Genomic DNA, 18,039 nt, shown 5'->3' with positions numbered 1-18,039 from the left:
ATTCGTTTGTTTTAATTATTGGGTTGTTAATCGCTTACAAATTTAATATCAGTTTTGGCAATGAAGTTTAACCGTGGAATTACTTCCGATCATTCCGAAACCGGACCGGAACACGCAAGTTCTGGTCGTTGTCGAAAGCTGCTCTTGGTAACTTCAACCAGCCGTCCATGCCGCCGTTGCACATGAGGAATGACACCCTGGCCCATACGGCAAAAGAGAAAGCCGATCTCCTGTGCACTCTTTTTTCCTCCAACTCGACTCTTGACGACAACGGAAAAACACCGCCGATCATCCCGCGGTGTCAGAGCTCCATGCCTGAAGTACAGTTCCGACAGAAAACTGTTAGGCGAGCTCTGTTTTCGTTGGACGTCAGGAAGTCGAGCGGGCCGGATGGCATTTCTCCAATCGTGCTTAGAACGTGTGCCCCTGAGTTGACGCCGGTGCTAACGCGTTTATTCCGGCACTCTTATTCAAAAGGCGTAGTCCCTGATTCATGGAAGTCAGCCCTTGTCCATCCGATCCCAAAAAAAGGAGACAGTTCGGATCCGGCAAACTACAGGCCTATTGCTATTACCTCCCTACTCTCCAAAATTATGGAGAGCATAATTAACCGCCAGCTCTTGGTATACCTTGAGGGTCACCAGTTGATCAACGACCGGCAGTACGGCTTTCGCCATGGTCGGTCGACTGGCGATCTTCTGGTATACCTAACACACAGATGGGCGGCGGCTATTGAAAGCAAGGGGGAAGGCCTGGCAGTTGGTCTGGATATAGCGAAGGCCTTTGATCGTGTATGGCACAAGGCGCTCCTCGCAAAACTTCCATCATTTGGGCTTCCCGAGAGCTTATGCAAGTGGACCTCCAGCTTCCTCACTGGGCGCAGCATACAGGTCGTTATCGACGGTTATTGCTCGAGTCCCAAGCCCGTGAACGCTGGAGTGCCCCAAGGCTGTGTGCTATCTCCCACGCTGTTTCTTCTGCATATCAATGATATGTTGGACACCGCCAACATGCATTGCTATGCAGACGACAGCACTGGTGATGCCGTATACACGGGCCATGCAGGTCTCTCTCGGGAAAACGTCGACCAGTGCCGGGTGAAACTTGTGTCTTCTATCGAGTCCTCTCTCGAGAAGGTCGCGGAATGGGGTAAGTTGAACCTTGTCCAATTTAACCCCCTGAAGACTCAAGTTTGCGCGTTTACCACTAAAAAAACCCCATTTGCCGTATCACCGCTCTTCGAGAACACTTCCCTTAAAGCCTCGCCTAGTATCGGAATACTGGGTCTCGAAATCTCGAGCAATTGCCAATTCCGTGGCCATCTGGAGGGCAAAGCCAAACTGGCTTCAAAGAAACTGGGCGTCATAAATAGAGCACGGCAATACTTCAAGCCGGCCCACATTCTAGCGCTCTACAAAGCGCAGGTCCGGCCTCACATGGAGTATTGCTGTCATCTCTGGTCTGGCGCACCCCAGTATCAGCTCGATCCATTTGACCGTGTGCAACGCAGAGCAGCTCGAATTGTCGGGGACCCAGTACTCTGTGAACGGCTGGATCACTTGGCGTTGCGTAGAGACGTCGCTTCATTGTGTGTCTTCTACCGCATTTATCACGGGGAGTGTTCCGAAGAGCTGTTCAACCTGATTCCTGCCGCCGAATTTCACCTTCGCACGACACGCCACAAGTTACGATATCATCCCCACCATCTGGATGTGTGGCGGTCCTCCACAGTGCGGTTTTCAAGGAGCTTTCTTCCTCGTACCACGAAGCTGTGGAATGAGCTTCCTTGTGCGGTGTTTCCGGGACGATACGACATGGGTACCTTCAAGAAAAGCGCGTACACCTTCCTTAAAGGCCGGCAACGCTCTTGTGATTCCTCTGGTGTTGCAGGAGAGTGTGGGCGGCGGTGATCACTTACACGTACAGACATATGACAATTTATATTACACAAATATTTAACACTTCAGAACTATAACATTTATTTTACATTAAAAAGTTTATCTCACAGAAAAATCAACTTTCATCCATAATTTCAACGACTGCCTTACGAATTTTCGATCAGGCCACGTGTCTTGACGCGAATTTAACATTTTATACACATCCCAAGAAAATTTCTCAATGCGACTAAAGAAGTTTTCACTTCAAAAAAAAAGAAACAGTACTCCTTATGAACAATAACATAAAACTGTGACCCTTTTAAGTTATACTAATATTAGCTCTCAGATGTTTCCTTACTGTTATTTCCGTAGCTTAAATTTAAAAAAAATCTTAAAATATTGTTGAAAATAAAATTTAGTAGGTTGGAGAAACTTGATCAAACCTGCGACCAATTTTCCAACGACGTTCATCGACCACCATCATTTTTTATCCACCTTACTGTAGACCTCTCCGCTAGAGATGTTCTTCTCGTCTACACGCATAAGTACATGGGCTCTATCTCAAGCTTATATAAAAACATCAAATAAAATATATTTTATAGTATTTTTATACCCACAAAGTAGAATAACACTTCAAGTGTATGGAGAGAGTAAGGCGACGAGTTAGAAATACGTCATAATTTATGTGTTTACTGTTAGACCTTAGATAATTTATATATTTAGATAGAGCCTATTGCTAATACACAACCAATAAAAACAGGCCAGTAATATTAGTTTAGTGTGCGTGCGCCTACGTCTTACACTCGCGATTTGTATGACACTTTGTGTTAGTGTGCGTGAATTTCTCAAAATAAAGGTTTTTCGATTATCACATCGAGCGATAAATGATTAACTAATTTGGCTCTTTACCATCGCAGGAAACACCCAAGGCTCAAAGCTACAATATCAAGCCAATAATAATATTATGTTACATAATATTGAACAGAATTATTCAATAAAACTCAAAAATCAAGGCCACGGCCCGACGGCTTTTTATTCATGCAAAAAGTTATAAAAAGGTTACATTTCCGCATTTGTTATACTTAATTAAAATTTAAACGATATTGACATTGTATGTTTCTAGAACTTTTACTTTCGGTACATGAGTTCTCTCGTCGAATTAAGAATGTGACCGAATCATATACAATATGTTTGTCCAATTCGTCGACAACACTGGATATCTTATCTAGATATGTGCCAAGTTCTGTAGGTAATTCTGAAGTGCTAATAATATTGGCCAATTGATGTTGAAACAATGATTGTTTGAGTAGAATACATATTATATTACCAACTTAATAATAAAATTACTTGATCCCATACTCATAAATGCAGAGCCATTTTTTTCATAGTTTTACTGTTATAACTACTGAACCGGAATAATACTTATACCACAAGTTGCAGCATTTTTCAGAGGTTTAAGTATATGATATGTTGGTGATTAGGGTAGGGCGGGGCTAGTTGAGCAATGATTTACTTGAGCGGCTATAGCTCCTCAACGATAACTCTAAATGGCTTGTTCTGCATACTGATGAATTACTAATATGTCCCTTAGCAAAAGTGCCTATAGTAATTTATTTCTAGTAGTTGAGTTTTAAGAGCTACAGCTGTTTAAATACAGAAAGTCAAGTTTGCTCAACATACCCCATGGGTGAGGTAAGTTGAGCAAGGATATGGGGCAAATTGAGCACTCAGGGTGATTCAATGGTACTTAGATTCGAAATCACATTATTTTTGACAATCATCTTTTATTTGTAAATTTAATGGGCAAAACGACAAAACTAAATTCTTTGAATAATGAACTCGTGTCACTGTTGCAATTGACACAAACGAAAGCAAGACCAGCAGCATGCACACATTTTGTGTGAGCCCATTCTCTGCAAACTTGACATTGTATGCATGTTTCTTCCAAACTTTCAGAATAGATTACGCATTAATTCAGACAGGAATACATGTCAATTCGTTAACTTTAAATATGCTTTCTACAAAAAACAATTTGTTTAGCCAAAAAACATGATAATCTTATTATATTGTAATATAGAATTAAGTGTAGCTTACAAAGTCTTAATAAACAATATTATTATAATATCTATTATTATTCCTAATTGAAAGGTTGCGTCCCCATATTAACATATTAAAATCATTAAATTAACTAGTTTATTTTGTCGTGCGCTAGATGCGTATGTAAATCTTCTATTATATATAGATATAGATTTCCACCTATATATTGACTCATCACGATATCTCTGGAACCAGAAAGTTACCAGTTGTTTACCAGTGGTAGGCTCCTTTGCACAGGATGCCGGCTAGTTTATGGGTACCACAACGACGCCTATTTCTGCCGTGAAGCAGTATAATGCATTACTGTGTTTCGGTCTGAAGGGCGTCGTTGTTAGTGAAATTACTGGGCAAATGAGACTTAACATCTTATGTCTCAAGTTGAGGAGCGCTGTTGTAGTGCCACTCAGAATTTTTGGGTTTTTCCAAGAATCCGGAGCATCGCTGCATTGTAATAGGCAGGACTTATGAATTAACATCAGCTCAACGTTTCCCAATTACGATGAAAAAAACATTTATCATTATTAAATTATTTATAATTCACAATCATTTGCTATATGCATTTTATTACTAAAACTAGCTGACCCGGCAAACGTTGTTTTGCCGTATAATTCACGCGATAGTTTTATTTATAATTCACAATACATACAATATGTACATCATTTTGTTCTATTGTCAATAGTTTTTGCAGCGCACGCAAAATTATGTTTTCGATTTTACACCTTGTGTTAGAAAATAGCAATTTTATTACGGATCCCTAATTTTGAAAAAAAAAAACATAGCCTATAGCATTCCTCGATAAATGGACTACCCAACACTGAAAGAATCATTCAAATCGGACCAGTAATACCAGAGATTAGCGCGTTCAAACAAACAAACACTGCAGCTTTATAATATTAGTATAGATTATAATTTTGAAGTAGGCTGTATGCTTATATGTAATCAATTATGCAAAAAAAATGCGCGCTATTTCCTATAATTTTCATATTCTGTTTGTATCGCATTTATTGCTGTATTGTAAACTCTTTGCTTTTCCCTCGCAAGTGTGTTGAAAAAATATGCGTGGGCAACTTGCTCACTAGACACTCGGCTGATTTACGCCCTTGCCTACGACTCGGGCTGCAATCCATAGCCAAACGGTGGCAGAATTATACGTGTTGTTTTTATTAAATTCTATATTTATATTTTATTTCTTCTTTCTTATTACATATAATCTACCATTACTCAAAATTTACTGATTTAGGGAAATATCTATTCATTTGCAACATTATTTAGCTCTCTGTGTGTGTGTTGGTGAATGCAAGTACGTGACGCTCACGCACACATTAATTCTAATGATGCTTATATATTGACAGGAATGAAACTATCGTTCTATGAATGAAACTATCGTTCAGAGCGTTATTATTCTAAGGGTACAGTTATATTTTAGGTGACAATACAATAATATAATTTAATAAACAGTGTCTTATGTTTTCATAACCTCTTCTCTAGTAAAGATCATCAAAGTCACTGATGTGGCGTTTAATGCGACTTAATTGTCCTATTGTGTAAATTATAAGTGATGTTAAGTAATTAAAATTAAAAGCATAATGTCTGATATTATAAAGTTACATGTTAAAACATTTTAAAATTGTTATTTAATTTAATTTTTATGTATACTAAATGGAGAGCCGATTTTTCCTTTCTTTTTTTCTTCTGCGAATACTACTGAACCGATCGGAACTTCGATTACCAATATCAACTTATACCATAACATGCAGCGTGTTTCGGAGAACGTTTAACTACTTATAAGATATGTTCGTGATTACTTATCCGGAAGTATATTTCTTTGACTTAGAAATCCCTATACAGGATGTTAAAAAAATCCTGTAATCTTGATGTGTATATTGGTATCAAGTAGTAAGAATAAATAAATATTGATTTTCAGGAAACATACACATTAAAAATAAAGATTACTAACGTGACCAATTGTAAAAGTTTGCACACCTCTGCCTGCAGCCATTTTAATTCTTCCCCGCCCACACACCCATATCATTCACGTACCCTGCGAAGGGCGTGCGGGCAGCGGGCAGGCTGCGGCAGAAACGAAAGTACTGTATTATATATTATTATTGTAGCTGATTCTATCTATACGCCATTGGACCGAGGTCAGGGCGATGACCTTAGTTTACTGATAGAATAAATAAGTCTCAGTTCTCAAGATTTTTGAAAACGTTTAATCTAAGGTTTTGATGTTTTATTTTATTTTTAGTGGCGTCTCCCCATTCAGCTTCATATCCGTATCAATTATCGTACAGGGTTTTTTTACATTGTTTATATTCGCAATACAAATAATTCAGTCCATAATATATGTAATCTATAGAATGACCGGGCGATTGCCGGGTCAGCACTTGTTTATAATTTTGTAGCGGCAGATTAAATTATAAAGATACAGAATCTGTCAACAGGAGGGGGTTTAAATATCAGTTACTGGATTTGACCCAAATAAATAAACAGAGTGTTCAATAAGTATTGTTTTCGCACTAGAATAATAGATGGCGCTAGGCTATACTTGGGTCGCGTTTACACTGGTTAATACTTAATATAGGATAAGAGCAAGTTTATTTATTTTTATTGAGCATGTCTGCATTTACAATACTCGGAGTTTGGAGATATATATACAGAGTACCTGAGTGATTTTTTTTTATATGAGAGGGGGCAAACGGGCAAGAGGCTCAAGAGATGGGGAGAGGTGAGGCAACCGCCCATGGACATCCGCAAGAACAGATGTGTCAAGAAATGCGTTGCTGGCCTTTAAGGTGGGAGTATGCTTTTTTCTTGAAGGTCCCTAAGTCGTATCTGATCGGAAAGACCGCTGCCGGTAGTTGATTCCACAAAGTGGCTGTGCGAGGCAAGAAATTTCGAAGAAAACGCGCGGTTGTGGAATGCCAGACGTCTACGTGATGCGGATGGTACTTTTCACGTAATGTCCGATGGTGGAATTCGGCCGCTGGAATCAACCCGAACAGCTCCTCCGAGCACTCTCCGTGATAAATGCGGTAGAAGGTGCAGAGAGAACCCACATCGCAGTTAGAAGAGTGATCTCGAATCGAGGGGATACGACAAAGGGAGACTTTTTAGTCGTGAACGCACAAACTTGTGTCTTCTTGAGGGTTGAATTGGACTAAATTTTGTCGGCCCCATTCCGAGACTTTGCAAAGCATAGTCTCGATTTCAGACACAAGTTTGTTCCGGTTCTCGTCAACGCTATCCCGGGACATGTTGGCACGGCCGGTGTAGGAAGCATACCCCGTGCTGTCGTCCGCATAGCAATGAATATTGCTGATTTGCAGAATATCATTGATATGCAGAAGAAACAGCGTAGGGGATAGCACACAGCCTTGCGGGACACCAGAGTTTGTGGGTTTTAAGTCGGAGCATGCACCGTTGATAACAACCTTGATGCTCCGATCAGCCAAAAAGCTAGTGACCCATTTGCACAACTTCTCGGGAAGCCCATAGGATGGCAGTTTCGCTATAAGCGCTTTATGCCACACCCGATCAAAGTAAATAAAGTGGTTAGTGATACAGTAATGGTGAGTGTTCTTAATTGTGCTTGATCCCGAACAAACGAAATTGTACACAGGACAAGCTAAATAAAACCTTGTAAAGGCTATTAAAGTATACAAGCTTAATTAAGAAAACTTAACGTAAAAGTAACGAAACCGGCATATTATCTTCAAATTTGTATGCGTATCGCAGTAGATGTTGATGATCTCTCAGAAGGATGCTCTCGCCCATCCTCCGTTTTTTGTATCCCTTAGTCGCCTCTTACGACACCCACAAGAGGAGATGGAGTGGTGCTATTCTGTTGCGACACCACACGCTCGAAATAAATAAATACATATACAAAACTTAAATCAGTGTTATTCGTGGAGGAAGTTTTGTCTGTATTACCTTCTCCATCCAGTCATCGGCGCCCGCCTAAGGTCCTCCTCGCTGAGGCCATAGAGGCCGATGCAGGCCAGGAACCAGGCGGTCACGATCAGGTAGAGGATCACGATCACCCGGAACGGCAGCAGTATCACTGTGAATATCGCCGTCTGCAAGAAAATAATAGAAGAGATAAAGAAAAAAACGTACAAGTGCCAGTTTACCAGTGGGAGTCTCCTTTGCACAGGACGCCGGCTAGATAATGGGTACCTCAACGGAGCCTATTTCTGTCGTGAAGTAGTAAGAATTATTGTGTTTTGGTCTGAAGGACGCCGTAGCTAGTTAAATTACTGTACAAATGAGACTAAACAAAGTTCCGGCGATATGGAACTCTAATACAAAATAAATGCATCTACAGATTATATTTAGCACAGTTTGGCACCATTCAGTATATTTTAGCAAGAAATGCGTTCATACCGACCTTGAGACCTAAATTGACTCTTTTTAAAAGTCGGCTCATTCGGATTTACATTACAATAACAATTATATGTACATAGTAAAATTCGCTTAATAAATTGAATGATATCGGCCCTCAAAGTCTCGTTTATGGAACTCACTTGTTGAATAGATATATAAATATTATAATATAAAGTAAACCCGCTTAAAACGATTTCCCAGGGACCCAACCAACAACGCGACTCACGCCCAGTGGCCCGGTTTCCACCAAAGCGGAGAGGAGATGCGTTTTGATAACCAATCAGATTTCGTTATTTCCACAACTCCTCTCCGCTTAGCTTTTAGGAGAGGAGATGTCTCATTTTTCTTTGATTTTGTGCCGCGAGCGACCAAGCGGCGTGGCATCTCACATCTCCGCTATGCCACAGATGTCTGTAGTCGGGCTGCCGCGCGCCCTTTTATCCCGCAAAATCTGCCTCCGTCTCGCACACCCGAAAGCGTCATTTATTCGATTAACTGATCTCTTAAGCGAGTAAGCGTATTGTGGGGGATAGAGAAATAAAACGTACTACATAATATTATGTTCTACTATCATATATGTAGGTATTAAATTATCCATTTATAAACTAAGTAAAATACATAGTGTATTTTTCAACATAGTTTAACTTTTGCAGTGCGTCTTTGCTTTGATTTATAGAAGCTGCAAGGCGGCTTTACATTACTAACAACTGATAATGCCTGGGCGATTGACAAAATCGGAGTTGACTCCTCTTTGTCTTTATCATTGTCATATAGAGCTCCTTTTTGTGTGTTATTCACATTCTCAATAAGATCTTGGAGTAGTTGGCGTATTAGGCTAATACGATAATAGCGGGATGACGAATCGTATTAAGCAAAAATATATGAAAACATGTCTTAAGTTGCAGAGACTGGCGTAAAATGGCCTATTATGCGAGAAAGCGTGAACCTATTAATAACTAAGCTTTTAGCATTAAGTTCTACTGTAATAATATAATATTGACGCGCTTTTACACAAGCTATCTTGCCCCAACTATCCGATCAAACTTATATTAAGTTCGAGGATTGTAAAGTTTTATACACCAAAACTAGCTGACCCGGCAGACGTTGTTCTGTACATACTAAATAAAATACTGTTTTGGAACGAAGTTCCTTATGGGACTACAAAAATACAATAAACGAATATTTAAATCATATTTAAATAGGTTTATAACTACAAAATTACATTGACATAAAAGCAAAATATGTACATTATGTATACCTTTTTGATGTTATTGAAGACAAATTTTGCGTTTCACGTTGCGCGTGCACAACGACATCTAAAAATAAAAGTTTTCAGAAATTTTCTGACGTTTGCGACATTAATTTTTTTTTTTTTTTGGTTTCTTCGTCCATTATAAGGACAGGCAAAGGGTTCAAGCCAATACAGTCGTATTCGTTAATATTCAATTATTTTTTTTCACGATTTTTACAATATTGTTCTTTCTACAAACGTTGAATACCACGACGAATAAATCTGGCGACGAAAAAATAAGATTGGCCTAGCCTTTGCCTTACTGTAAAGTCGTACCATCTGTAATTTGAATTGGAACCTACAAGGAAATCAAATGCCGGGCAACACTCAAATCGACAACCGGATCCAAAGAAAGCAGTAACTTTCGCCTTTACAATATTTTAATACAATATTATGCCTAGCGGTAACCGAATACGTTAGATGTGAAAGTGAAAGAAAAATAAAGAATATCATGCGTTCGAATAGCGCACTTATTCATACGACCATAAGTACCATTACTTTGTATTGTATTTCACTATTTATTTTATTATTAGTTGGTTTCCCTCGCAATAGCAATATTGTTGCCTGAACACGATTGCTCGCGCGCACCGTGTAATTTTTTACATTGACTATAAACGCGAATAGACAGAGCTAACAACAATTTAATATTTATTTATTTATATTTTATGAAAATAAGGGACGAGACGAGCAGGACCTTCAGTTGATAGTAATGCCCATTGCAATGCAGTGCCATTCAGGATTCTTGAATAACCTAAAACTTCTGAGCAGCACTACAATTGCGCTCGTCACCTTGAGACATAAGATGATAAGTCTCATTTGCCCAGTAATTTCACTAGCTACGGCGCCCTTCAGACCGTAACCCAATAATCACATATTTCTGCTTCACGGCAGAAATAGGCGCTGTTGTGGTACCCATAATCTAGCCGGCATCCTGTGCAAAGGAGCCTTCTACTGATAAATGTAAAATTAATAAAAAATAATAATCTTAGTATTGTTTTTGTTTTATTAAGTTACTAAATACACAATATAAGAAGCGGAAAGATGAGAGTCTGATCCAGGCTCCAAGAATACTATAACTTTTAGTTTACCGGTGTGTTAAGAGACTGGTTTTGAGATTGATAAAACCAATGATTTTAAATTTACCACACATCAGGCGTCAGTATTGAATTTGATAATTTGAAATTGATGCCTCCATGTCATCGGGGCAATCCATAAATTACCTCATACGTAAAGGGGGATGGAGGGGGTCCACGGATTGCGACATTGTGTGTCAAGGGGCGGCGAGGGGTCCCAAATTTCGTGACATCATCATCATCAGCCGGAAGACACTGCTGGACAAAGGCTTCCCGCAAAGATTTCCACGACGCGACGATCGGTTTGCGATGCCCACATCCAACGTATTACGGCGATCTTGACCATATCGTTAAATTACGAAACTGATGTGATCACTATCACACTGCCCACTGGCAGGGCACATAGTTCGACGGACAGATGGCCGTTGGGACAGTAAAGTCCTCGGAAGGCGACTACGTACCGTAAGACGTAGTGTTGACAGGCCCCGCACAAGATGGATCTAAGTATAACAACACTAATTTAACATTACATACACCAACTAAACTTGCAAATATAATATATTTTATTAGGTTTAGTTGATTTACATACCGTTGAAAAAAAAATTAAATAGAATTAAAAATAATTGCGGAGCACCACTGTTTTAATTTCATAAATTTATTTATGTAAAATTGCGAAATATGTGACATCACACTAGGTAAAGGGGGGAGGCCGCCACCGGCCCCACCGCACGACCTCTTCCCACTTTGTCGCCTATCTATCGTGAAGATGTTCTACTTACAGATTTTTTACTTCTTCAGAGCAATCACATTAGAGCTGCCGCCTTTTTAGGAAGGTGTATCATGTTGAACACTATTTCACAGAATTCTTGAGCAATGTAACAGGACAGACAGAGCAGCGAGAGATACGAAGCTTCACACATACACAATACGTCAAAACTATTTTATAATAACAAATAAGACGAAAGAAAAATAAAAGATAAAAGAAAAAAAAAGTACTATCCTCGGATGCATATAATCTATATATATTCCCCTGGCACATTCCCTATTTGGGGTCGGCCCTCCTGATACAAGATCGCCACTGTTTGCGATCTTGGGTCATTACTGGCGTTAGGCCTAGCATCGTCATGTCTTTGTTAACAGTTCTAGTCCAGATAGTTGGTGGGCGGCCTCTGCCTCTCTTTGCCTCATCCATATCCATGACTCGTCTCGTCATATGGTTTTCGTCCCTACCCATTACATGCCCATACCAGCGTTATCGGCCTTCCTGCATTTTATGATGTATAGGTGTAATTTTAAGGGTGCCTCGGATATACTCATTACGAATTTTGTCTTTTTGTCGATTGCATATAATCTTGGAGCACGAAAATTTATGACCCATCACCCAACGGTAATCTTTTACGGTTAAACTTTTGAGACTTACATAATAGTTCTAACATCTACGTAATATCTGTATTATGAAATAAAAGGTAACTCTCAATACAATTAAATCTAGTGAACATTTTTCGCGAAAACGGAGGCTTATGACATAGCAACTCACAAAGTTCTCGAAAATGGTTAAGTTTTTGTCTCATTTGATGTCAATTGAATCTTATATATTTAAAAGAGCAATTCTTGTATATATAATCTGAATCTCGGAATCGGCTACAACGATTTTCATAAAATTTTGTATACAGGGGATTTCGGGGGCGATAATCGTTTCAATTTTAAAAATTGTAGTTTTATCCGTGTTTTAATGAGAAACAGCTACATTAGAATACAAAAGGTAAATTTCGCCTCTGTAACAAGAGCTCAGATGGGATATTGGGTGATCCGGAAAGCAGAAGACCTCAGTGCGAATCCAGATGTCCTATTAGTTTTTTTTTTGTTCAAGTTTTGTACATTCTTAAAAATCTGAGCAAGGCTCGGTCGTCCAGATATTATGAATTACTAGCTGACCCAATGTGTTATTTTGGTGTACCGTATATATATTCATATACATAAAAACATAAAACCTAAGTAGGTAAATAAACTTGATTTCGTTGAACAAATATCTCCATCAGTAATTGTTTGGTTTCGTACTGTACTGGACTGCACGTCTTTTTTTTTATGGAATAGGAGGACAAACGAGCATACGGGTCACCTGGTGTTAAGTGATCACCGCCGCCTACATTCTCTTGCAACTCCCGGAAACACCGCACAAGGAAGCTCATTCCACAGCTTCGTAGTACGAGGAAGAAAGCTCCTTGAAAACCGCACTGTGGAGAACCGCCACACATCCAGATGGTGGGGATGATATCCTAATTTGTGGCGTGTCGTGCGAAGGTGGAATTCGGCGGCAGGTATCAGGTTAAACAACTCTTCGGAACACTCCCCGTGATAAATGCGGTAGAAGACACACATGAAGCCACTTCTCTACGCAACGCCAAGTGATCCAGCCGTTCACAGAGCACTGGGTCCCCGACAATTCGAGCTGCTCTGCATAGCACGCGGTCAAATGGATCGAGCAGATACTGGGGTGCGCCAGACCAGAGATGACAGTAATACTCCATGTGTGGCCGGACCTGCGCTTTGTAGAGTGCTGGTTGTGGGCCGGCTGGAAGTATTGCCGTGCTCTATTAATGACCCCCAGCTTCTTCGAAGCCAATTTGGCTTTGCCCTCCAGATGGCCACGGAATTGGCAATCGCTCGAGATTTCGAGACCCAGTATTCCGATACTAGGCGAGGCTTTACAGGAAGTGTTGTCGAAGAGCGGTGATACGGCAAATGGGGTTTTTTTAGTGGTAAACGCGCAAACTTGTCTTCTGGGGGTTAAATTGGACAAGGTTCAATTTACCGCATTCCGCGACCTTCTCGAGAGAGGACTCGATAGAAGACACAAGTTTCTCCCGGCACTGGTCGACGATTTCCCGAGAGAGACCTGCATGGCCCGTGTATACGGCATCACCAGTGCTGTCGTCTGCATAGCAATGTATGTTGGAGGTGTCCAACATATCATTGATATGCAGAAGAAACAGCGTGGGAGATTGCACACAGCCTTGGGGCACTCCAGCGTTCACGGGCTTTGGAATCGAGCAATAACCATCGACAACGACCTGTATGCTGCGCCCAGTGAGGAAGCTACAGGTCCACTTGCATAAGCTCTCGGGAAGCCCAAATGATGGAAGTTTTGAGAGGAGCGCCTTGTGCCATACAGGATCAAAGGCCTTCGCTATATCCAGGCTAACTGCCAGGCCTTCCCCTTGCTTTCAATAGCCGCCGCCGCATCTATGTGTTAGGTATACCAGAAGATCGCCAGTCGACCTACCATGGCGAAAGCCGTACTGCCGGTCGTTGATCAACTGGTGACCCTCAAGCCGAGAGCTGGCGGTTAATTATGCTCTCCATGATTTTGGAAAGCAGGGAGGTAATCGCTATAGGCCTGTAGTTTGCCGGATCCGAACTGTCTCCTTTTTTTGGATCGGATGGACAAGGGCTGACTTCCATGAGTCAGGGACTACGCCTTTGGAATAAGAGTGCCGGAATAAACGCGTTAGCACCGGCGTCAACTCAGGGGCACACGTTCTAAGCACGATTGGAGAAATGCCATCCGGCCCGCTCGACTTCCTGACGTCCAACGAAAATAAAGCTCGCCGAACAGTTTTTTGTCTTTACTTCAGGCATGGAGCTCTGACACCGCGGGATGGTCGGCGGTGTTGTGTCGGCAATGTGTTAAAGTTGACAACAAAGTACTCTACTTGGTGCAACACCACAGTTGGCGTGCCTCAATGTGGCTTCAAAACTTCCTTCCCCCTACCATTCTGTATGCTGATGATCTCAAGATTAACGCCCACTCATCTCTTGAGAATCTCCCATCAACAATTGGTTTACTTACAACTTCCCTTAAATCCACACATGACCCAGACAATTGTCATTAGTAGTTCATCCTATATATCTATAATAATACAAAAACCTATATATCTATTATAATAAAAATCTTTATGTTCGAAAACTGCCATCATTTTTTTAAAATACAATAGCTTTTTTCCCACCAAAAGCAAGCTTTACAAGCTCAAGCACTTCTAATCTCTAATCTTCACTATGCAGATGCTAGCTATCCTAAATCTTACGTTTTTAATAACTTGAGGGGTATTTGATTGAAATTTGAACGCATATCATATTATTTATCCTCGTTATATGTTAATTTATTACCTTACGTCAATTACATAATAATAAATAAAATCTTCTAAACTTTGGGTATCCCGGAAAAGAACGCTAAATAGCGATAGCGTAGACGTGAGCCCCTATGTACAAGTCTTAACATCATTATTATTTTAAAAACTTTTCATGAATTATTGATATCTACATTGTAATCGTATTTGTAAATGACGAAAATCTATTATTATTCTGTCCGTACAGGTAGGTCACCAGTATACGTGATTGCTATATTAATACGTAAACAAAGGTCATTTCTTGCGCGACAATCGCCTAAACTTTCGCCCGGCCATCAATACTACGAGAACAATTTCCGAGTTTCCACGAATGCCTACCGTGACACAGAGATTGTGTACGTACCGTTATATGAGTACATATATCATCGCGAAACACACACATACAAAAAACTTCACCTACTTCGAGGCAAGCCTAGAAAACTGTACGTAATGTATGTCGAATTGGTAGGCCTTCTACATTAAGGTTATTGAGTGGATTCACAATAGTTTTGACCCTTATCAATATCGTAATTGTTCGTTTTAATCCTATTTCCAGCTTAATAAGTAATTGGCTTTCAAACGAAATTATGCAGAACTGAAATGTTATGTTTTTTCTCAAACCCAAGATCCGACGAGTAGCTGTATAGTGTATGATATGCAAGCTCCTTTAAAAAAAAACCTTGCGTAGCAACTGTTGAATTACTTAATCATTTATCAACAACAAAAAAGCAATTCGTGATGGTGTGAACACACATGGCCATTTATAAGTCCATTGCCACAGCCAATAATCACGTATAGAATTGTGATGATAACAGTGAATTATGATGATACGGGAAAAAACAGCTCTTTAGAAGTCGCCATTTCTCAGATAAAGCGGGCGAGACAAACCTCGGTGCGATAAAGACAACCTGCAGCACCTACTAAAAATTTTGAGTAAAAATCTCAAATATTGAAGTTTCATTTTCGGCTATTTCTTCCTCCAAAACTTTATCAACAGTAGTAATTTTAGAAATGAAATTATCTAATTATATAAAATTCTCATGTCGCGGTGTTTGTAGTTAAACTCCTTCGAAACGGCTTCACCGATTCTCATGAAATTTTGAGTGCATATTGGGTAGGTAGTAGAATCAGACAACATCTATTTTTCATCCCCCTAAATGTTAAGGGTGGTACTCCAAATTTTTATTTTTTTATTTTTTTGACATTTTTATCTTAATTTGTTTGATTATGAGTGAACATTAAATTTCAAATTTTTACCCATCTACGAGCAACAGTTACTTTTGTATCGCGATTTTAATATCGGCAATACAACCTTTGCTGGGTCAGCTAGTATTATATATATTTTAGGACAGTATAAAAAAAACTCTGCGTCAGATTGTTATTGGATTTGTAGATTAGGCTTCTTTCTGTTTGATCAAGCACTCCAAGAACGAATCAAATTAAGCAAAACAGAGACTCTGACTTGAAAACAATTTATATAGGGTTATAACCAAAGAGAAAGGGGAGTCGAGAACGTTTGTATGGAAATTGTTCCATGCTGCTAATTTTTTCTCAGGGTAACCAAAGATTCGAACTCGTTGTTAGGTGCGGCTCAAATTAATACTATCTCATCCAAATCATATGCGAAAGTGATACACGCTGTAAAGAACAGTAAGAAGCTAGTGTGCTTAGCTGATGATTTATAACGAAAACGAGCGCGCAAAAATTTATAAACAGGCCATCGGGCCTGATAATATTTTGAATAAACTACTTAATGTTCTTCTTCAAAATAAAATTATTTAATTTTTTTAGTAACTACTTTATCTATTATTATTGTATGTTAACAGTTTTTCCATTTTCAAATTCCATACATTGTTTTTTACGCCCAAAGATGCGTTAAATAAAACTAAATTTAATATAAACTTTTAAAAGAGGGAATTCACAGGGCTTTAAGGTTACATGTTATTTTTATTTTAATCTACTTCGAAAAGGAGGAGTTTCTCAATTCGATTGGTATTTTTTCCACCGATTACGCTGAAATTTATGATCCGATTTTCGTGATTCTACTTTGATAGTTTGATGCGGAATGTTTGCCGGTTCGGTACCAAGCCAAATGTACTAGTTGGTACCTACACTCGCCACGCGTAACTTTGAGTGGGATAATTTCGTCTAGAACCAAACAACCCAAGCGGGCATACATCGACTTAAACCCTATGAATAGATAGCACATACAAATAATAGTATTTTATCAATAATAAAGGGATAAGATGTGCATAAGAAGTGTATTAAATAAAGTCTTTATTAAATTATTTAATTCTTTTCAGTTTTGAAGTCGGTTTTTTTAAACGTACTTTTATTATTATTATAATCATTATAAGCGCCTCTTGCTTATTCAATTTGTAGGGTAAATGTTTATTACAAGTTGCAATTTAATAAACATTCTGTCAATCAGTAATAAATCCTCATATCATAAAAATCAGTAAACAATCTTATGTATGCATCAAACGAACTGTGATCTACATTGTTTTGCTCTAGATACAAAACGTGCGATGCCAAATATTGTGCTAAAAATGTTTATTGCGTATCTAATATCGCTAACAATATGTTAGTCTATCTATACTAGCGATCCTGAGTGAACGTATCCTTCAATGATAATATTCTTGGGTAAACATCACATTAAACATAAGTATATTGAAAGAAAGAAATTAAGATAATTTTTGCGCGATGAAAATCACCAGTGAAATAACAAGACTGACGTACGTATGTACACACGCGTCAACTTTATCTAAGGATATTTCACATTTACTTTTCAGGAAATCTATAAATAAATTTCTTAAGTAAACTAATATGGAATGAATCGTTATTTAAGCAGCTAGCATGTCGTTTGAATATTTGAATTTGACGCATTGACTCAATCTTAAAAAAATGAGACAAAGTTATCAAATAAAGTTTTTTTTTAAAGTTTTTTAATAATGGATGCTTCAACCCCTGACGATAATTAAAAGAGTTAGGCATGTGAGGGGTTGCCAACTGTACTCTAAGAGTATTGTATAATGTAGTCGTACTCTTTAATCTATAACACTAATAGAGTATATACTAAAATATTCTTTTTCACACAATTCTTTTAAAAACCATGAAAATTTGTAATGTGCTGCAAAAAGTACAAAAAA

General features: G+C 39.0%; 1 protein-coding gene across 1 annotated transcript in view; it reads right to left on the bottom strand.

Moving 5' to 3' along the window:
* Positions 1 to 18,039, bottom strand: part of LOC126965323 (lysophosphatidylcholine acyltransferase) — a 60,058-nt gene that overhangs the window by 37,855 nt on the left and 4,164 nt on the right. The window contains exon 2 of the mRNA XM_050808868.1: positions 7,908 to 8,053. Coding sequence (XP_050664825.1) covers positions 7,908 to 8,053 — 146 coding nt within the window. The remainder of the gene's footprint in view (positions 1 to 7,907; positions 8,054 to 18,039) is intronic.

This window comes from Leptidea sinapis, chromosome 1 (genome assembly GCF_905404315.1).
Source record: "Leptidea sinapis chromosome 1, ilLepSina1.1, whole genome shotgun sequence".
NCBI lineage: Eukaryota > Metazoa > Arthropoda > Insecta > Lepidoptera > Pieridae > Leptidea > Leptidea sinapis.
Note: the sequence above shows the minus strand (reverse complement) of the source record. Positions and strands in the feature narration are given on the sequence as shown.